At 40.4% G+C, this 23334-nt stretch overlaps 1 protein-coding gene across 2 annotated transcripts in view; it reads right to left on the reverse strand.

Annotated features, from left to right (window-relative positions):
• Nucleotides 1-4601: 4601 nt before the first annotated feature.
• Nucleotides 4602-23334, reverse strand: part of LOC102837348 (PRELI domain-containing protein 2-like) — a 127177-nt gene continuing 108444 nt past the window's right edge. For both annotated transcript variants that reach the window (XM_006866579.1, XM_006866578.1), the window contains one exon: nucleotides 4602-4661. In XM_006866579.1, the coding sequence (XP_006866641.1) occupies nucleotides 4602-4661 (60 nt within the window). The remainder of the gene's footprint in view (nucleotides 4662-23334) is intronic.

A 23334-nucleotide genomic window follows, 5' to 3' on the forward strand; every position in this document is an offset into this window, starting at 1 on the left:
TGCTCCTCGGAAACCCTGTACAGGGTTGCTATGAGTCAGAACAGACTCGATGGCACTTAACAACAACGCCACCTCACTTATCAATTATCTTGTTACCAGGCATTTCACATTTATTACAGTAATAAAAAAATATTATGACTATTTTGCACATTAACAACATACTGTTATCTGGCAGTAAAAATCACCAAGGTGCAAGACGAGAATAATGCTGGCTATAATAGTTATGATTCTCAGTTTGGCAATTAGGTGATCATAATTTGACAGTCCTATAATGATATAATTTGGCAATGATAAAATGATGTAGCCATCTTCCATTTTTGGTCTAATGTGGTCATCCTCCATTTTCACATAACCCATATTTTTTACAGAATGACCTGGTCTACAGAATTTCACCAAGTTGATAAGTGAGGAGTACGTGTCTATCAAGCTTACAGTGGTGCTTAGTAACTGTATGTGTTCAAACTCACCAAACTGTATCTGAAAATGGAAAATTTAACTGCATGTATGCAGTATTTCAAGGAGCCATGGTGATACAGTAATTAAAGTGCTTGGTTGTAAACCCGAAGGTTGACAGTTCTCTCTTTGGGAGACAAATGTGACAATCTGCTTTCATAAAGATATGCTGTTGTTGTTGTTGTTGTTATGTGCCGTGGAGTCGGTTCTGACTCATAGCGACCCAGTACAGGGTTTCCAAGGCTGTAAATCTTTACGGGAGCAGAAAGCCTCATCTTTCTCCCACGGAACAGCTGGTAGTTTTGAACTGCCGACCTTGTGATTTGCAGCCCGAGTTGTAACCACTACGCTACCAGAGATATAGGGCCATGGAAACCCATGGGGAGTTCTACTCTGTCTTACAGAGTCACTAGGAATCATAATGTACTCAACAGCAATGGATCTGATTTGGTTTTCATTTAATACCTCAATGAAGTTGATTTGAAAAAAAGCTTAGAGTTTCACCAACAGCCTCAAGTTTATAGCAACTCTGGATTTACGTGGTAAAAGTATATACCTCCTACTTTACATGTGCTCCTTTGAGAAAATTGGTTATGAATTCCAAGAGTATGAATTATGTAAATCCTTCAGGAACTGCATTGCAATAAATACATTAAATGCAAATGCATGACACAGACCTCCACATAATACCCAGATTTCAGCCACTTCACTTCAGAGGAGAATAAGTTGTTATATTTTTGTGTGTGTGTGTGTTTTTTTTAAATAAATAATACAAAGCCCTGAATTTATGACTTAGTCTTCAACTCCAGAAAAAGAGAGAGAGCGAGAACAAGAAAAGGTAATTCAAGACTATAGTTATTACTGTAAACTTATTTGAAGTGAATCATTTCTGCAGCCCCACTTACAAGACTTCAAAATCGAAAAGAATTTAAAACACACGCTGGAGTGAGTCTCTGCTCCTCTGTTAGTCTTGCTCCAGTGTGGAGCCGATTAACATTAAGCAAGAAGAGGTTGGAAATCGGGGGAAAGCCATACTGGTTTTTTTTTAAAAAAATCATTCTGATCAATCTAAAACTGACTGAACTCAAAACAAAGATTTTAAAAATGATTTCTTCATGCCCTAGCATTTAGTCTAACTCAGACCATCAATGACAAGTTTGTTCTCAAAGTGGGGTCCCTGGACCAGCAGCAGCAGCATCACCTGGAAACTTGCTTTGTTGTTGTTAGGTGCTGTCGAGACAGTTCCAACTCACAGTGACCCCGACTAGGGTTTCCAAGGAGTGGCTGGTGGGTTTGAATTGTCGACATTGTGGTTCATAGCAATTTCGTAATCTAGTGTATTATTCTGGTGTGGAAACTTGTTAGAGATGTAAGTTATAGGACCTTCCCAGACCTGATGAACTAGAAACACTGGAGGTGGAGACCAGCAATCTGCTTACCAAGCCTTCCAGATGATTCTGATGCTAGCTAAAGTTAGAAAATACTGATTTAAAGATGGAAAACCACCAAGTACACACCCTTTCCATGCTTGTATTTAGCAAGCACACTTCCATGCTTGTAGTTAACTTGGGACTGATTTTTAGTCTCCATGCTCTTCCCCAAAGTTGAGTGAGATTTACGCCCAAGGGCACGAGTAGAAGAGGTGCTTAGTCAAGCTTGTGGTTCAAACCCACCCAGAGATATCTCATAAAGTCTTCGACAATCTGCTTCCAAATAATCATAGCCTTGAAAACCCTTTAGAGCACAGTTCTACTCAAAACATAATAGGGTTACTATGAGTTGGAGTTGGAACCAACTCTATGGTAACTGGTTTTGTTTTGTTGTTTTCATTTTGTGTTTATCGTTTTGCTTTTGAGTCTCACAAAAAAATGCCAGCCTGGAAAAAACTGGGAGACATGATCAAGATCTACTCTACAACTTTCCAAAGAATAGAATGGATATAGGAGCAAAACGTATTTCGATTCCATTCCTACCATTTTGTGAGTTCTGCATGTGCCAAACCTACTTTAAATGAAATTATCTTGTTTAGTCTTCCTAGCAACAAATATCTACTACTCTATGTTAAGTTTACAGAGGTTTTCCAGTAATGATTAACATGCTGGACTGCTACCTGAAAGGCGGAGGTTCAAATCCACTCAGAAACACTTCAGGAAAGCGACCTGATGGCCTACTTTTGGAAAATCAGCCATTGAAAAATCTTATTAATCACAGTTCTACTCTGACATATATGGGTTTACCATGAGTTGGAACCATCTGAATAGTAACTGAACACGTCAGTCAGATTGGAAACAAAGCTGCAAACAAGCAGGGCTACTTTTCATTTCCCCAGCTAGAGTCCACTCACAGGCCTAGCCCCCATGTTTTGAAGGCCAAGATACTTATATAAAATGTTCCTTGTACTGCTGCTTTGGTTAATGGTTCTGAGCCTTGAGCATCACAGAGTACAAAACCACGTGGACTGGACTTCTTAGCCAATGTAAGTAAATTTGAAATAATTTTTAAAAATTACTCCAGGCAATGTTTGCTTTGCTCAAGGGTTATCTTCTCTCAGACGCTAAAAACCTAAGTCCCATACATTTTCTAAGATGCAAATCTACTATATTTCTATTTGGAGCACTGAATCTCTCTTAAATAACTTTGTTCTGCCCTTTCTAATAAATTTCCCTTAATTCAGAAATTTAGAGCATCACAGAGTATCAGTAGTTCTACAATCTTCCTGCTACCTGTTACACCACTGTTATACCACTTGCCCTACACTGCAGACGGCATGTGCTCCAACACAAGCACTGTCCTTCTTCCATGCTGTACCCATGGTAGACATTGCTAATCAATCAAGATTTTCCCATCCATAGCCTGGAATTTGTTCTTAAGGACTTGGAATCCTTCTCAATAGCATTTGAGACAGCTACCTTCAATTAGAAGGAGCTCTGATAGCTTAGTGGTTACGAATCAGGCTAACCTCAGGGTCAGCAGTTTGAAACTACCAGCTGTTCCTCAGGAGAAATATGAGGCTTTCTGCCCCGTAAAAGATTTACAGCTTCAGAAACCCTGTACAAGGTCGCTATGAGTTGGAACCGACTCCATGGCAAACCACTACCACCCCTCAATCAGGGAGCAAAGTGGCTCTATTGAATAAGCACTGGACTATGAACAACAAGGTCAAGGTCGGTTGTTCAAGCCCACAAGCTGCTCCTTGGGAGAAAGATGAGCCTTTCTGCTTCCATAAAAATTTGTAGCCTCTAAAACCCTATGCAGGGTTGGTTGCTATGACTTGGAATTGACTCCATGGCACTTAACAACAACGCTCACTCAATGGGAATTGTTGTTGTTGTTGTTATGTGCCGTGGAGTCGGTTTTGACTCATAGCGACCCCATACAGGGTTTCCAAGGCTGTAAATCTTTACGGAAGCAGAAAGCTTCACCTTTCTCCCGCAGAACAGCTGGTAGTTTTGAAATGCGAACCGTGAGAATCGCAGCCCGATTCGTAACCACTACGCTACCAGAGGTCCTTCAATGGGAGTAGATAAGATGATCTTGTTATGTTCTATGGAGTCGATTCCGACTCATAGCAACCCTATATAGGGTTTCCGAGGCTGTAAATCTTTACAGGAGCAGAAAGCCTCCTCTTTCTTCCATGGCACAGCTGGTAGTTTCGAACTGCTGACCTTGTGGTTCACAGCCCGATTTGTAACCACTACGCTACCAGAGATGATAAAGCATATTTATTTCACTGGTCAATCAACATGATCCTTATTTTCTTTCCTTTTGCACCAATTACAGTTTTCAACTTTTCCTTTTATTGTTCTCAGGAAAGTAAAGGTAGGCTTTAGCTAATCCTGAGCTGCAGTCTCTACAAATCTATGCCACCTTGAAGGTCAAAATCCTGTGACTTGTGCTGAATAGTTTTGACAATTTGAATGTAGTTGTAACTTAGCACATGTTGCAAAAGCTATGAAAATAAAAAAAATCCAAGTAAATGAAGGTATTAAGCAGACAGCAAAAAACGCCTCTAAAGCAGCACCCGGGCATATGGCTGGGAAATACACAGTAAGAATAGCCCAGAGGAGCCAGTGCATACTGCCAGGTTTATGAGAACATGCCTCCAGTAAATAATTCGGAGTTTTCTTCTGGTACTCACTGAGGATTCTTTATTCTGCTAAGGGGGCACCACACTGTTCCTTCAGCAGCATCTCCATTATTCTAATCCCCTGGATGGAAAAGAAAGAAAAATCAAAAGGCCATAATTCACCGACAAGCAGTTTTATATTTGTCACAATCCTATCCCTTAAGGAATCCAAGTCACGGCCATATATTCATTTCAGCAAAGTAGGCTCACAGTCATACCTTACATTTGACATTTTACTCAGCAATTTCACGTATATTATCTCCACATGTGCACTGAACTACTTGGGGACGGAAACAGAGTTTAAGATCTCTCCTTTAAACATGAGAAAACCGTCTAGGAGAAGTTAAGCAACTTCTGAAGGTGATCTAGCTACTGAATGAAATCACCCAAACTGGAATAAAATAGGTAAATAGTTAATATTTATTGAACACTCACAAATGTGCTAGCTTTGGCACTAAGGTTTTTATGTGTATTTCCAGGTTGTTTTTGTTAAATGTCATCGAGTCGGTTCTGACCCATAGCAACCCTGTATACAGCTTCCGAGGAGCAGCTGGTGAGCTTGAACTGCCGCCATTGCAGTTCAAATGACTTTGCAGTCTGGTGATTTAACCATGGTGCCATACCTGGTACTCCCTGATGCTCCCAGCAGCACTCAGTCAAAGGGAACAGCCTTACCTAGGGCCTGTCTTATCTTCAGGGACAGTCCACATTCAGTGACTGGTAGTTATAAAGGTATAAAGGATGGGTCCCCTTCTTTCAATTTGGACAACTCTGAAGGGCATCTCAGCCCTGTTGGATCACCTGTGGCTCTCACAATTGCAGTTAAACTTCGCCTCTGCCTAATCTTGTATCCATCACTCTAGAAAGAGTTGTTTCTGAGAGTTTTTTCCAACCACCTTCTTCATGCAAATCTTCATCTCTGAGGCTGTGTCCGAGAACCAGCCTAAGACATTTTGTTTAATGCACACAAAACCTCTGAACAAGTACTAGTCTTACCATGTTACTGAGGAGGAAACCAAGCACAAATTTGTCTTAATAATACATGAGTATTAATAAAGCCAGGGAAAGAGTCCAGGCACACTATTCTGGTTCCAGAGGCCACCTGTTAACCTCTCTTCAACATTCATTCCGCTACTGCACCTATAACCTATCTAACTGAACAATAAATCCCAGGAAGTTTCTGATGATGGATTCAAGTAGTCCCCAGAGTTCTATAATATTAACTACTCCCAGGTGAACTACTTATGATCAGGCAAGTTTGGGAAATGTTGAGTGGGCCTATAGGATAAAGGCAGGAACTTCCTACTTGGGGTTTGTTCTGAGCCAGAGGATGGAAATGAAAGTAATAAAAGCCATCTCTAGATAATACAATAAAATATATTTAAAACCGAAGCACAAGGGTGAGTCAAAGAGTGTCCGCATACTGGCTGTAGAATTTACTTTAATCAACTTTTAGAAAAGACCAACACATCATTTTTCAACATAATCTCCTTGCTTTTCAATATACTTGGTCCATCTGTCAACAAACTTTTGTATTCCCTTATTTAAAAATATTTTAGGCTGAGCTGCAAGCCACAAATGCACCACTGTCTTCGGTTCTTTATCAGAGGTGGATCTTCATCCTGCAAGGACTGTTTGTCAGGGGGCCAAACAGGTGACAGTCCAATGGAGCAAGATCAGGACTATAGGGAGGATGGCTTTAAACACCTCAAAACGAAGTTTTTACAGAGTGTCAACAGTGTGGGCAGAAGTGTGTGGATGTGCATCGTCATGCAAGATCACAGCGCCCTTGGATAGCAGTCGTCTGCATTTCATCTGAAGTTTAGGCTTCAGCTCTTCAGTTTAGCATCTCACTGTAACGAGTACTGCTGATTGTTGAACCATTTTCCTGATAGTGTTTTAATACTGGCCCTTGAGAATCCCAGAAAACTGTAAGCGTCAATTTTCACACAACTGATGGTTAACTTTTGAGCTTTTTCCTGGTCGGCAATTGAGGATGTTTCCATTCCATACTCTGCCGTTTACTCTCAGGCTCATAGTGATGAATCCATCGTTACATCACCAGTAATGATTTTTGTAAGCATCTTAATCTTCTTTCAATTATAGGTATGAATTTTGTTTGCAGATGTCCAAACGCTTCTGTTTATGCTCTCCCATAAGTTGTTTTGGTACCCATATCGCACAAACTTTTTGAAACCCAAGTCTGTCTCGAATTATTTAATAGGCAGATCCATTATTTAATAGGCTGATAGGCAAATAATTTGCCACATAATCCACTATCAATCATCTATTCAACAATCATTTCACATACACACTCAATGTTGTCATCGGCAGTGGACGTGGATGGGTAATTTAATATATCTGGAGTGGGGATAATTTTTGACTCACACTCGTCTATTGAACATAATTCAGTGCTCCTTTGAGGACTCAGAAGGACCTTCAGATTCTTCCATCACCACAAATACTGACACCGTCTTGAAGAGGAAGGATATTGACAGAACAGCAAAGGAGCATGTAGTGTTGACTGAATCAACACAGCAAACTGCAAGAGCAGGATCACTGTCATCAGAGTCAGTGACTTCATCACATCTCTGCCAAGTGTTTTGCTGGATGCCTTAGGAGACTCCCTTTCCCAAAGAGTAAGCTCACACCACAGAGATCCAGGGACTGCTCAGCCTAGTGTTACTACTATATCCAGCTAGTAGTAACCACACCCAGCTAGTTTAGTAGTTTCTAAGGGAGAACCCACCAAAGCAAATAACTGACTTGCAGTCGTACCCCAATCTACGGGACCAGAATCTCTGGAGATGGAACTCAGCAATGTATCCATGTAGAACAGACTTCATGCTTTTCTGAAGCACAAGTAGTTCTACAGTTCTTTAAAGTGTAGCTTTATATCACCTCTGCAAATCTTCCAGTTCTTCCAATGTAGGTTCTCCTTAATCATTTCTGAAGATTTGAAATAAAAAACAAATCCAGGCTTAGTAAGGAGAGATTTTATTCAAAGGCGTTCTTGTAGAGAGGAAAGGAAGCAATACAATAAGGGGAGGGACACTATAGTAATAGGGAGAAAGCTCTGACTATACGACCAGCAAAAGACTCCAGAGTTAGGTTTCTCTTTTATAAACGAGTGAAACAATGTAAGAAAGAACCAGGTGTGGGATGAAAGGATAGTGTAATCAGAGAACGTTTTATGCTGAGGTCAGCCTATTGGCCAGGAAGGGGCCCTTGAAGAGGGGCTTATGTATTTGCACAGGCGTCCTGGTGTGGTGCTGTAGGATAATGCACTGAACCACAAGGTCAGTTTGAACCTAAATGTCTGGGGTTCAAATTCACCAGCCGTTCCTCGGAAACCCTACAGAGAGTCGCTTTGAGTTGGAACCCCCTCGATGGTACTTAACAACAATGGTGGACCAAAGTTTGGGGAGTTAGGGAAAGGAGAGAAACCTAACCAAAGTTTAGCTTATTAATGACAAACAGGTCAGTTTAATCAAGTATTAGGAAAAAATGGGAAATTGGGAGGTCTATACGTAGGAGCTCTGGTAGCATAGTGGTTACGAATCGGGCTGCGAACCGCAAGGGTAGCAGTTCGAAACTACCAGCTATTTGGCGGTAGAAAGATGAGGCTTTCTGCTCCCGTAAAGATTTACAGCCTCGGAAACTCTGTACAGGGTCGCCATGAGTCGGAACCGACTCCACGGCACATAACAACAACAACATACGTAGTCTTAAGGAGCTCTGGTAGTGTAGTGGTTATGAATTGGGCTACTAACCTCAGGGTCAGTCAGCAGTTTGGAAATACCAGCTGTTCTATGGGAAAAAGATGAGGATTTCTGCTCCCATAAAGATTTGCAGCCTCGGAAACTCAGGGTCGCTATGAGTTGGAACCAACTCCACGGCACATAACAACAACATATGTAGTCTTGCTACAGGTAATCAAGGGGGAACTGCAGTCTAAGATAAACCAAAACCACTGCCATCGAGTCAATTCCAACTTACAGCAGTAACTGAATACAGGGTTTCCAAGACTGTACATCTCTATAGCAGCTGAAAGCTGCCGCTCTCTCCCATAGAGCAGCTGGTGGGTTTGAACCTGACCTTGCAGCTACCAGTCCAACAGCACCACTAGGGTTCTTTGCGGTCTTATCTATTACTGTTGTTGTTGAGTGCTGTCCAATCAGTTCCAACTCATAGCGACCCTACACAGGATTTTCCAGGAGCAGCTGAGAGGTTGAACTGCCAAACTTGCGGCTATCAATCCAATGCTGATCGTACAGTGCCAGACCAGAAGTCTTACCTAAGTCATATTTAAAAAATCATTGCCATCAAGTCAGTTTCTACTCAAAGTCATGGGAAAGGATATTTATTTGCAGTAAGCTGTTTTCCATAGCAGAAAGGAGTAGGGGGGTTCTTAACCCCTTCACTCTTTTATAAGACCATATGGCTCCAATAAAATTCAACATTGTCAAGTATACACTGTACCCTCAGTGGAAATTTAATCCAGCTCATAACCCAATTTTTTTTCTTTCAACAAATTCCTGGACTACAATTAAAATGATGTCCTCCTACAGCCAGGGTGCAAAATACCTGCCACATTCATTCCCTTCCAAGCTTCTTTTTGCAAAATAGATGCATAAATTCATATGGTATATGTCTTTAACCACAAGAAAAGCACACTCCTTCTCCTTCGGAAGTGAGAACTGGTGAACTCTCCCCATCCATCTAAATTACGAACGCCGCCACTTACTGAACTGAGCACTAATTGACATAAGTGAAGATGTTGAGGTTTGCCTTGGGAATTGAAAGACATTATTTATTGAATCAATTACGTTCACAATGTGACAGTTGATTTTCTTCCCCTTTTTCAACCTCACTCATACCACTTTAGTCTTTAAAGCAGAAGAGTTAGAAAAAGAAAGTGGGGGGAGGGGACAGGGAGAGAAGCCTATAAAGTGAATTTAAAAAAAAATAAAAAGACAATCAACTAACAGGGAGGTCAAGCCATTATTTAGTACCTTTCTTTGGTAAGGAAGGACCAAATCAAACTCCAATCGATATTTGAATCCTTTCAAATAAAGTTACAAACCTAAATCTCAGTCCCCAGGAGATCAGACTTAAAGGGGCTAAATTTACACCACTTATCACACAATGATGTCTGCAATGCAGAACAAACATTAAGTGGATCCACCTTTATAGATAGGGCTTAAAAGCTTTTTGGACTGACAAACCATAAACCAACTTGATTTTATTATTTGTCTTCCCTTTGAGAATTTTTCTCTTGATTACCAGGCTATCTTTCTCTATTTGCCAATGTACAGATAAGTGGTGAGCTCCCTCACAGACTCATTTCCCTAATACCAGAGCCGAGCTAGCCGAATGCATCCTCACAATGGAGATGCAGAGTTTCAAAGATTCAAAATACTTCACAAATTTCCTACTTTGAGAATCTCTGAAAAGTTGTCAGTTTTTACTGAAAACCCAAAGCTTGTCTTAAGACAAGGAATACTCTGAATTCCAGGTAGCTCAACCCAAATCAGTACATTGATTTTGTTATCAAATGGATGCTTTTTTTAAGAAGCTCTGATTTACCTGGGAAGCCCCAAAGAAAGTAATGTTAGCCGTTACAACAACCCATTGCAAAGTTCTAAAGCAGTTCTCAAAAGACAAGTCCGTGGGGAACTCTTTACAAAACAGAATGTACTAATTATTACAATGACCCCCTACTGGAAATTATGCTTCATTGTGGTCAGTAACAGTGTCCATGTGTGTGAAGGACTACAGGACTCTGCTGTAGGAATAAGGATGCAGATAAGACATGAAGCTTCTAGTCACGGGGCTGTCAGGCTCCTGGGAGGAAACAGACATACACAAAATAGTGGACAGACAAAGCAGTCTCTGAGAAGCAGGACAAGGTTTAAAAGAAAACAACTTTCATGGATGAAGAAAAATAGAGATTAAAAGTAGAGACGACTTGTAAAAGTCTGGTGGAAGAGATGGAATTTGAGCAAGACCCAGAATCCGGTTAAGGATACAACATATAGAGGGAAAAACCAAGCAGAAGGAAGCTTAATGCATGGGGGAGGGGACTACAGGGCATACTTAAACTGTCTTCCTGTGGGTGGAAATGTGAACCAGATGCAGGGCCTCTGGTAATCAACAAGATCCATTCCTAAGTGTGTCTACGTTGAATTTGCAGAGGTAAGCAGGAACGGGTGTATATGGTTATTAAGCCTTACCTCAGTGCAAAAAAAAGCTCCAAGTTCTTCCAAGAAGTTAAAAGCTACATGCACAGCAAGTAAAGGCAATGAAGAATTTATTGCCAGTAGGGGTTGGTTCAATCATTTCAAAATGAGGGCAAATTTGCATAATATTAAAAGGCAAGTAGGAGTTGTCGGCAAGTGGGATGTTCATAACCCTGGAGTTTACTGTAATACACTCCCGACCTTTCCACCACCACCCACCTACCCACTCACACACACACCCTTCTTCTCACATTAGCTCTGCTCATTTCTGGAGGAGACAATAGAATTAGAGCATACCTGTGTAGTCACAAATGACACTCTATTATGCAATGGCACCCCTAGAGAGATTTAAGGTCAAGTCTAAGACAGCTGTTAAAGACCTTGGGCATGTTGATTAAACTAAGCCTCAATTACCTCATGGCCTGTTACATGGATTAGGTAAAATGATACATGCAGAATACTGTTACCACAGTACTTCACTGCTGGTAAGCACTCAGTAAATAAATAATTGTTCTTCATCTAAATTGCTTTCATGATCATTCAATACAGTCTTATTCAAGACGTATCCCCTAGAAATAAATGTCGTACATAGAAGGCATACAATAAATGTCTACTGAAAGAATGAACGAATCTATCATTCAACTAATGAATCAATCACCAGTTTACAAGTCTATCAAATTACAGAGTAAATTGCTCGAAGGCAGGGAACAAAATTTACTGAAGTTTCAGTCCTGATAATCTAGTGCAGAATTTGGCACACAGCTGGTACTCAAATAAGAATACCTGCATTGTGTAGTTAAAGGGTTTTGCTGCTGATAGGTTAAAAGTTTCAGTCCACCCAGAGCCATCATAGAAGAAAGGTCTACTGATTTACTTCTAGGAAGTTAGCCATTGAAAACCAACGGAGCACAGCTCTACTCCGATATGCATGGAGTCATCATAAGTGAGAGTTGATTCTATGGCATTTGATTTGGTTTAGGTGCTCAATCTTTGCTGATTGTAAGACTGATCAATTGATTACTCTTGAAAGCCGGGTTAAAATGTTTAAATTTTGGAATTAGAATGCAATCTTCCCTATGTCAATTGCCATTGAGTTGATTCTGACCCATAGCGACCCTGTGTAGGGTTTTCCAAGGAGCAGCTGGTAAGCTTGAACCGTCGACCTTGCCATTCAAACAGCTTTGCAGTCTGGTGCATTAACCCACAGTGCCACACCTATAGTTGTCGTTAAGTACTGTGGAGACCAGTCTGAGTCATAGTCACCCAGTATAAGGTTTCCCAGGAGCAGCTGGTGGGTTTCAGTCACTGACTTTGCGGTTAGCAGTCCAGTGCTGATCCTATAGCACATCAGGACTCCCTGTAGTCAGTACTCTTGAATGGCTAACAGGGTCTTGATAACCAGGGTTATCAAGGAGACAAAAGAACAAAAGAAGGATGAAAGTGTGAAAGAAAGGGAGGCAGGCAGGTGGGAGAAAGGGACATGCAAAACGTTGACAGCAGAGATGAAATATATATGGGTTAAGAAAAATCTGGACTCATGGTGTGGCACTATAGGATAAGCACTGGACTGCAAACCACAAGGTTGGTGTTTCAAACCCACCAGCTGCTCCATGGAAACCCTACACAGAGTGGCTATGAGTCGGCAGTGACTCACTGGCTCTAACAACAACAAAGAAGAATCTGGATTAGTCAAAGGAATGTAGAAGGTGGGATAATTTGGGATGCTGACATTTGCTTATAAACCCTCAAGTCTTGATAAAAAGGTGTGCACCAAACTTCCTACAGAGATCTGGCTTTCCTTTTGATTCTGATTTCTTTTTATGAACTGATTTTTAAATTAGCATTATGAAACTTTTTCAGAATCTTTTCATTACTTTACATAGAACAAATTACATGAAGAAATGGTAGAGTAAGAATTGGCACTCACCTGCTTCAACCCTCTTTGTAGTAGGCCACTGCTCTTGTGATAAAATCCAATCTCCTTTCTCACTGCCACAGGTTCTGTATGAACTGGATTCCAACACACTTCTCCAATACAGTTCCCTCCATTCTCCCTTTACCATCCTATAGATACATAAGATCTGCTTTCTAATCTTGGAAGACACTCACTTCCTTCTCTGTCATTCCCTCTTTCCACTGGAAGGCATGTCTCCCAGATCTTCAAATGACAGGCTAGCTCTTTTCAATATTCAGATTTCAACCCATGACCTAACAACAATAGTCCAGCAACTGTCTGGATCCATCACCCTCCCATATTGTCTTTACACCACTCCTAGGTGTAGGAAATGATAATGTTGGTTTGTATTCTGCACTGTCACCCCACAATCCACTAGAGTGTAAGTTCCATAAGATCAGACACCTGGCTAGTGCTCACTGCTGAATCCCCAGAAACTACTAGAACCCAGGCCAGAGCAGACATCATCTGTGAATGAACAAGCAAATGCATGAATCTATTTTAAGTTTTCTTGTCTAAAAAGGTAAGAGAAACACTACTCAGAACTTCTTCTGAAGATATCTTTGCCACAATAAAGTATTTTTACACTAATGTTATCTAATTCTTTCAGATTTATGAGTTCCTTGTCTATACAATCAGGATAAAAGAAAGAATAAATTAAAATTGATTAGGCACACACAGTATGTCAAACTCTCTGCTGAATGCTTTATTAACTTTGTTCTGTATTAACTGATTTTACCCTCCCATCTGCCTTACAGGATTACTGTTTATTTTGGTGGAGATGAAAACACAGAGAAGTTAAGCATCTTGCATAAAATCACACAGTAATTTAAAAAAAAAAAAAAAAAAGAGGTACAATTTGGCCAAGGCAATCAGACCTTGTTGGTTGTTGTTAAGCGCCATCGAGTCAGCTCCAAATCATAGCAGCCCTAATCAGGCCTTAGAGACCAGGATCTTACACCACTGGGAAATGGGGCAGGGAGGTTTTAATTAAGATTGCAAATGTGAAAACATCTGCTGTAATACTCAGGACACAACACGTGATTTTCTTCCCATCCCAATTGTTTACGTTGAAAAACTTGATAAATAAATCATATTATTTTAGTTCTGCTACCAAACAAAAGGGAATGATTCCTAGCGTATGAATCAATATTTAATCACATCTATAAATTATTCTAAATGCATTGTTTTTCAGGTAGGAATAACTGAGAGAATGTATGACTTCAATATAATTGTCCCAAAGCAGCTAATGAACTCTTGAGTAAGATTCATTTTTATTTTGATAAGTAACTCAAAATCTTTAGGTATGACTACAGAACATTAAAGTGGTAAAATAACCCAGATGTCTTTGCTTCACATAATAAAGCTTTTTTTCTCCTCAAGGAGAATATCTAATTCTTACAGTTTATAAAGAAAAAGAATATTGCCCAAAATAATAAAGTCAAAAAGCACTTGATATAATCTAGCCCAGACAGGCAACCCTCAGCAAATGGTTAAAAGTGGTCTATCTGATTCAGACAGATGTTCCATGATCAAAGAGCAAATGAGAGATTGCAAACCAGTTCCATATTGCTAGTTTTCACATAAACTCTGACCTGACATGAGCATTTTAGTAGTTGAAGAGTAGTGACAATTTGGTCATTGGCATTTTTCTATTTTATACAATTACTCCCCCAACACCAATGTGACTCAATTGGTCTGTTTTCATTCTGAATTTTAAAATACATGAACATAATTTTATTTTGCCTGACTTATTAGAGTTCATCTGAATGATTTGCTCACCACACATCCAGGTCAGTTTCCCACACAATGTCACAAACCATCCACGATATTTCTCAAAACTGATCACCTTTCTTTCTTTCTTTCTTTTTGTAACTGAGGGTTGTGTGAAGTTCACAGAGAAATTAATTTTCCATTCAATATTTTATACACATTTTGTTTCAGGATAATAGTTGTAATCCCCTCAGTGTAACTAACAGCACTCTTCCCACTTTCTTCTTGGTTTTCCCTTTCCATACATTTTTTTCTCCTAACTTCTTCAACCCCTCTGAGCTGTTTTTAACTACAAATGCTGCCCTTTTAGGTTCATATAATTGCTCTGATTAGCTGCCAAAGGGGCCCTTTGCTCACTGCAATCCCATGCACAGTGAAATGTAACACTGCCTGGTGCACTACCATACCAAGGATTGGTGGAGGATCAAGCCAAACTGAAAGATACACTTTTCCTTGGCTACTTTTTAGACTAGACGGCCAGACCTTTTTTTTCCAATCCATCTTAGTCTGAAAGCTCCACTGAAACCTGTTCAACATGGTAACAATACACAAGCTTCCTCTATCCACTGACAGATTGGTGGCAGTCTGGAGTGGCACTGCGGGTTAATGCGCTGGGCCACCAGGTCAGCTTGAACTGCAAGGTCGACAATTCAATCTCACCAGCCGCTCCTCAGAAACCCTATACAGGGTCGCTATGAGTTGGAACCAACTTGAAGGCACTTCAGACAACCGCATGCATGAAGTACGCTGGCTGGGAATTGAATTCAGCATGATTCCTGATACAAAGAAAGGGCTCAATAAATAATACCTGTTATTGTTATCTTTCAAATTATCCCTGCATTGGATGAGAAGTATTTTTAAAAGGCAAAAGATTAAGGCATAAAGACATCTTAGCACTATTGCAGAAATAATATAATTTTTCTCATTTTTTAATGAATTCAGTAACTATTCATTAAGCACTAGCAATGTGCTGGATCCTCATATCTGTCAGTTTATGATACTGTGGTGATTTACAAGTTGTAGTGATGCTGGAAGCTATGCCAATGGTGTTTCAAATACCAGTAGGGTCAACGGTGTCATTGAGCGTCTAGACTAAGAACAGACTGGGAAAAAAGAATACGTGGCCCACTTCTGAAGGATCGGCACATGAAAAACCTTAGGAATAGCAGCAAAACATTGTCTAACATAATGTCAAAAGATAAGCCCTTCAGGTTGGAAGGCACTCAAATTACGATTGAGAAAGAGCTGCCTCCTTAAAGTGGAATTCTCCTTAATGATATGGATGGAGCAAAGCTTTTGGGACCTTCCTTCATTGGCTCACGGGGTGAGAAGGCACAGCTGCAAACATCAATTAATAACAGAATGTGGAATGTACAAGGCATGAATCTAGGAACAGTGGAAGTCATCAAAAATAAAGTGGAACAAATAAAGGTATCTATTTGTTGTTGTTCTTAGGTACCATCAAGTTGGTTCTGACTCACAGTGACTGTATATACTACAGAAGGGAGCCTTGCCTGGTCCGGCACCATCCTCAAAATTGTTTTTCTGTTTGAGCCCACTGTCACTCCTTGGAAGTCTTCCCATTTTTTGCTGACTCTCTACTAAGGATGATGTCTGTACTTCTCTCTCCTGATAACATGTCCACAGTATGTGAAATGAAGTCTCAGCATCCTTGCTTCTAAGGGACATTCTGGCTGAACTTCTTCCAAGACAGATTTATGAGGATTACACAGGATCAGGCAGTATTTCATTCTGTTGTACATAGGGTCAGTGTAAGTCGAAGCAGACTCGATAGCACCTAAAAACAGCCACATATGTTGGATACTGAAGATAAAGTAGAGAATCCCACATAGAGGTCTGTTGTTTAGTGAGGGAGACAAAGAATATATCCAAAGAATGATAAAAATGGTCACATGCAGTAAAAGTGTTTGGGGGACCTTTCTAAGGTGATAATGCAAAATATGAAAGATTCTGCATTTCACATGGTCTTATTTATAATGAAAAAACTTGGAAATAAATTCAGTGCTCAATACTAAACAAACAGAAATAAACGTTTATATAACTACTTGATGAAATACTATGCAGTCATTAAAATGATGGCTTTGATGTTTATGTCACTACTGTGAAAAGTACTGGGGATAAAATATTGTTTGAAACAAGCAAGACATAAGATTGTACTTATACTGTAATAACTCTTAAAATCTGCATATAAAAAAGACTAAAAGGAATTATAGCAATCTGGTCATTAAAATTGGGTTTGAAAGGAATAAACCAATGATCGTTTCTGGAGTATTTCTTGTGTGCCAAGGTACTTGAGTCCTGATGTGGTACTGCAGGAGAAGCACAAATCCAACGGTTACTCCTCGCAAACCTACAAAGGGCCGCTATGAATCAAAACGGATTCGACTGAGCTTAACAACAACAAAGGTATTTAAAGCATTGTTTTACACGAACTCTCATTTAATTCTCAGACTCAAAGATAACAAAAAATAAATAAACCCACTGCCATCAAGTGGATTCTGACTCATAATGGCCTTATATAGGGTTTCTGACAGTGTAAATTCTTATAGGAGCATAACATGTTATTGTTGTTGTTAAGTGCCATTAAGTTGGTTCCGGCTCATGGCACCTTGTATAGGATTTCCAAGGAGTGGCTGATGAGTTTGAACCACCAACCTTGAGGCTCAAATCAACCTTGCGATCCAATGCTTGTCCTACAGCATTACACTTGGACTTCAGGAGCATAACATAGGCGATATTTTTCATATTTCATCCAGAGAGAGGCGAGATGAAGTTAGTGTATAGCCTATGAGAGAGGGCATAGGGATCTAAACTCAGGTAGGGTTGACTCCAAAGATAGACTCCTCATAACTAATAAATATCTGTCTGTAAGTATAATGGCATAATGGAAAAACTAAGCTTTTGCTTAATACTTTCTTTCGTTGTTCTTTTTAAATGATGACAATAACTGATCGCTTACTGGGTACCAACTTCTGTCCTGTGTTTTATATATGAGGGTGAGTCAAACAATTATCATACAATTTTAATCAACTTTTAGAATGTTTATTTTAATCAACTTTTAGAAAAGTAATGATTTATTTTAGTCAACTTTTAGAAAAGACCAACACATAATTTTTCGACATTATCTACTTGCTTTTCAATACACTCTGTCCATCTGTCAACAAACCTTTTATATTCCCTTATTAAAAAATGTTTTAGGCTGAGCTTTGAGCCATGAATGTACCACTGTCTTCACTTCTTCATCAGAGGTGAATCTTCATCCTCTAAGGGCTGCTTTCAGGGGAACCAAACAGGTAAAAGTCCAATGGAACAAGATCAGGACTATAGAGAGGATGCTTTAACACCTCAAAACAAAGTTTTTGCAGAGTGTCAACAGTGTGTGCACTGTCATGCAAAGTCACAAAACACTTGGATAGTACTCTGCATTTAATCCCAAATTTATGCTTCAGTGAGCATCTCATTGTAACAAGCACTGTTGATTGTTGAGCCTTTTTTCTGATAGTGTTCCAATACTGGCCCTTGAGAATCCCAGAAAACAGTAAGCATCAATTTTCCAACAGATGGTTGACTTTTGAACTTTTTCTTGGTTGGTGATTGAGGACGGATCCATTCCGTACTCTGCCATTTACTCTCAGGCTCCTAGTGATGAATCCAGGTCTGGTCACCAGTAACGATTTCTTTTAAGGAAACTTTTACCTTCCTTCTAGTATCAGTCCAAATTTTGTTTGCAGATGTCCAAACGCTTCTGTTTATGCTCTTCAGTGAAATGTTCCGGTACCCATCTTGCACAGTTTTCAAAACCCTAGTCTGTTGTGGATTATTTCATAGGCAGAGCCATGACTGGTTTGCAAATGATTTGTCACGTAATCCATTGTTACTTGTCTAGTCAACAGAATCATTTCACATGCACGATTATATGTTATCATCAGTCATGGACATGGATGGGCATTCTAATGTAACTGCAGTGTGGATAAATTTTGATTCATCCTCGTATATGAACTCATTTATTCCTCATAAGAATTCTATGAAATAGGTTCCAATATTATCCTCACTTTACAGATAAGGAAAGTGAGACTCAGAAAATTAAGTGAGTCACTCAAGCTCACACCACTTGTCAATGACAGACAGGGTATTTTACTAATTTAAAAGGGTGCAAAAGATGGTTGGTTCTTCTAGAAATGTAATTTAAAACACCTAAGGAGCTCTGGTAGCGTAGTAGTTATGAATCAGGCTGCAAACCGAAAGTCAGCAGGTTGGAAATTACCAGCTGTTCCGCGGGAGAAAGATGAGGCTTTCTGCTCCCACAAAGATTTACAGCCTCAGAAAACCTGTACATGGTCGCTACGAGTCGGAACCGACTCCCCGGCACACAGCTACCACCACCATGTGCAAAAGAATCGTTTGGGGAAGAGTACAATAAATTTTATCATACAATATTTCTAACATATCAAGAAGTGTTGTTGTTGTTAAGTGCCGTCAAGTCGATTCCAACCCAAACACCTGTTTCTGAGGTGCAGCTGGTGAACTTGAACCACCAACCTTACAGTTCAAATGGCTTTGCAGTCTGCTGCATTAACCCACAGCTCCACACCAGGACTCTTCAAGAAGTGTTGGTTGGTTATGTGCCGTGGAGTCGGTTCCGACTCCTAGCGACCCTGTAAAGGGTTCCAAGGCTGTAAATCTTTACGGGAGCAGAACGCCTCATCTTTCTCCCACGGAACAGCTGGTAGTTTCGAACTGCTGACCTTAAGGTTCGCAGCCCGATTCATAACCACTACGCAAGAAGTGTAGGGAATAATAATTTTTAAAAAGCACACAGACTTTAACAAATGTTAATGCATCGTGAGCAAAGACCACTGGTGAAGAATAATTTTAATTATAGCTTTTAAATTCTCCTTACACTGGCTATCAAGCCACCATTTTCCTTTACTACAGAAACTCGGAGAAAAATAGAAAAAAAAAAACAGTTTAGTTAGAACCTAAAAGCTCTGGCCAGGTAGCAAATGGGATTCTGAGAAATTGGACATGACCAAAAAAGTCAAACTGATGTTCACTGATGTCCTTTTTCTAACAAGAAACCAATACTCCAGTCTCCTACCTACCATCTCCCTAGAGCTCTGCCTAAAGCCCTACAAAGCATGGACACAATCAAAGAGGTCCTCCAGCAAGAGATAAGTTTCTACCATAGAATTGTGAATAGAATAGAGTGAGGAGTCAGAATAAGAAATCACCATAGGCAGAAAGCGGAAGAATGATCAAGGGGAAGAGCTGGACACCTCACAGAGCTCAAGGAGCATTTAATTAACATGCTTCAGGGCTTACACACACAAATGGGAGTTTAATTATTGGATGTACCTTTAAAAAATGAAATTACATTTTTCAAGTTACTTTGCCCTGCATTCTGTTTTAACCCCTGATCTAACATGCCTGAATGACAATTTTCTGGTCTTCCTGGTCAAATGAAGAGCCTTACTTTAGCACAAAAAACCTAGCTGAATTCCCAGCCCAATCCTTTGCGAACTGATACCTGTGACCTACAACATATTTGCGCCTCAAATTCACTGAAAATGTACAATCTGCAGACGCAGTCCCTATTTTTATGGTATTTCAGTGCAGCCTCACCAAAGCTGTTTTAGCTTTCAATTCTGTGCCAGCCTTATAACGTGTGAAAAGATTTATGGTGGCCAGAATTCCTATTTCCTCATTGTCTTTGTCTTTGAATGTAGCACAACAGAGTGAGAAAACAGGCTTAGAAAACTAATAGATTGGTAGTAAATGTTACCCAGAATAACAGGGAGAGCACCCCTCCCCAAATCTGCAGTGATACCTGTATGGGGGTGGGAAAAGAAAAGCATTAGGAAAGCAAGTATCATAGTGGGTGCTATAAACACAAAGAAACTCTATATATTTCATGAGAGTTGGTGTCAAGCTCATGTATGCAACCAATACGAACAGAGAGGAGGCAAATTTTTGTCACATCTCCTCACTAAACCACATTAGGTGAAAAGATCCTGTCTTCTAGGTTACAGAGTCAAAACATAGGGAAATTAAGAAGATGAGCTCTGAAGTTAAAACATTTGAATTCATACTCTAGGTCTGTTGTTTACAAACTGATAACTAAAGTACCATGAATTTATTGATTTAGATTTTCTATACAAAATTTTCTTAATTCCTATGAAATGATTGGGTGGGACCATGCAAAGGAGGTGTAAAGGACTCTACTATGGGACTGGTTAGTTTTGCCATTCCACTAGGCTTCATTAAAAGGAGTCACCTCAGAAGCAACAACAGACAAGATTGTCAAGAAAGAAGAGCACCCTGGAAAAGCAGGGTGGCAGAGATGCATCATACGGAGACACAGCAGCGGCAGGCTTTCCAGCCCATGGACTGAGTAAAGCTGAGTGTCTATGGGCAGGAGGCTGTGCTGCACATTGTACCCTTTGAACATTTACAGACGAGCTAAAGCAGCTTTGTAACACTTGCAAGAGCAAGGAAGAGGCCAAGGGACGTTTTGGCTGAGAGGCTGAAGACAAGAGCAAGGAGTACCTGTAGTGCTGCAGAGAAGAGGTGTCCCTGGCTGGAGAACTGCTGCATTCTGAGGTGCTTCTGATTCTGAACTATATACCCTGTTCACTTCCCTAATAAACCCCGTCATTGTGAGTATTGTCTCAGAGTTCTATGTGACCACTGCAATGAGTTATGGTGTTAGAGGAAAATATTAAAAGCATCATGGGCTGCCAAAAGAACAAACAAATCTGTGTTGGAAGAAGTATAGCCAGAGTACTCCTTGGAAGCCAGGATGGCCAGACTTTGTCTCTCATACGTCGGACATTTTGCCAGGAGGGACCAGTCACTGGAGAAGGTTATGTTTGGTAAAGTGGAGGGTCGGAGAAAAAGAGGAAGACCCCCCAGCAAGATGGATTGGCACAGTGGTAGCAGCGATGGACTCAGGCATAGCAACGATTGTGAGATGGGCCCAGGACTGGGTGGTGTTTCATCTGTTGTTGCTATAAGTCAGTACCAACTTGATGGCACCTAACAACAATAACATGAAGCCAAAAGCACTGTGGAAGGGATGGTTGATGTCATAATAGGGTAAAGAAAGTTGTAGGGTGGAAGCATGTCTGACCGCTGCCACATAAGAATCGGACTTGGGCTGATTCTGAAGTTGATTTTCCTTCCCCCTTGTGAAGCAAGAGAAGTCAGACATGGCCTCTCTGCTGCTTTTCTATAACTTTGTTCAAGTAACTAACCTATATTTGCCTGTTTCCTCAACTATAAAATGGAAAAGTGGGAATAACAACAGTCTCTACTCCAAAGATCTATTGTTGTTGTTGTTAAGTGCTGTCAAGCCAGTTCTGACTCAAAGTGACCCTGTATAGGGTTTGCAAGGCTTTACATCTTTGTGGAGCTGAAAACCTCATTTTTGTCCCAAAGAACGGTTGACAGGCTTGAACTGAGGGCCTTGTTGGTTTACAATTCAGTACTTATCGTATGGAGCCACTGCACAAAAATGTTCATATATCAGTGACACTCAATAAATTATAGTTATTATAACTATTATCTCTGGTTTCCCCTAAAGTTTTCAAAACAGCGTATGTTTACAGAAGAAATGGCTCAAAAACAGGCCAACACCAGCCTGGAGCAGCTAGAGGAACAAAAGATACTTCTTGAAAGAAAGACCAACAGGGAAAATCCAAAACAAAAATGGCAGTCTGATTGGCTACTACAAGAATAAGCAAGTTGTTTGCTGGGGAGCCATCAAGACAAGCAAGCAAGTCCCTTCAGGACAAACCCCCCTCCAAGGTTGAAACTCAAAGGAAACACATGAGCAGACATGTAAGCTTGCTGGTGGCCACAGTGGCCTGCTGCGAGTGGAAGTAGGGAAAAGGCAGCAATGAAGATATAGGTTGAGTTCGACCATGTTCCACAGACTCCAGTAGACCTGGAGAGAAGAGAGAGAAGAGGAAAAGGCTGGTTTGTCTGAAGTATGGTAAGACAGAGGGCTCTTAAGCTCATGGACAAGGACCTAGCCACAGAGGGCTAGAGCTGAGAGTGAAGCATCCAGCTGTAATGTAGTGAAGGGAGATGCACAAGAATGCCCAAACTTGCAGATAGTACCCATCAGACCTAGTTTGGATGGCTTGATGATCAGAACTCAACTAGAGGAAGATAAAGAAATTTGATGAAGGATATAAGTATAAATTGCTACAGTTTGATGAATTTGACCTATACTTATGGATGTAGTAGCTCAAATACCAACTGAGAGGGAAGAAGTCTTCACATTAAGGATCAAGCCTATCCCCTCTGTACACAGGGTTGATAGGGACAGGCAACACAGACACTGGCTACCTAAAATGGGGGTGTGGGGGAAGACTTTATAAAGGCCTGAAGTAGCTAGCATACAAGTTTTCAAGAGGGAGTTTAGTTTCAGAGTGTGCAGGGGAAGGTAGAGTACCCAAGTAATAGTTTTCATCTTGTCTAGATGGGTCTGGTGAAAAGAGATGGGGATAGAATTCTTATGATTCAATAGTGAGTAACTGTTGCCATGACTAATTGCGATTGTCACAACTGGAAAGGTAAAAGTCTTGTAACATAAAGAGGGGAGTAGTTAACCTAACATTCCAGGAACATCAAGGGAGAAGATCTCAAGCTGAATGAGGGACTCCATCCAGAGAAGCAGCGATACCAGATATGGAAGCAGAGATGATGACAGAGAGAGATAGAGCAGCTGAGGACTCTAGACTCATTGAAAGAGAAAGGCT

This window comes from Chrysochloris asiatica, unplaced genomic scaffold (genome assembly GCF_000296735.1).
Source record: "Chrysochloris asiatica unplaced genomic scaffold, ChrAsi1.0 scaffold00093, whole genome shotgun sequence".
In the NCBI taxonomy this organism is placed as follows: domain Eukaryota; kingdom Metazoa; phylum Chordata; class Mammalia; order Afrosoricida; family Chrysochloridae; genus Chrysochloris; species Chrysochloris asiatica.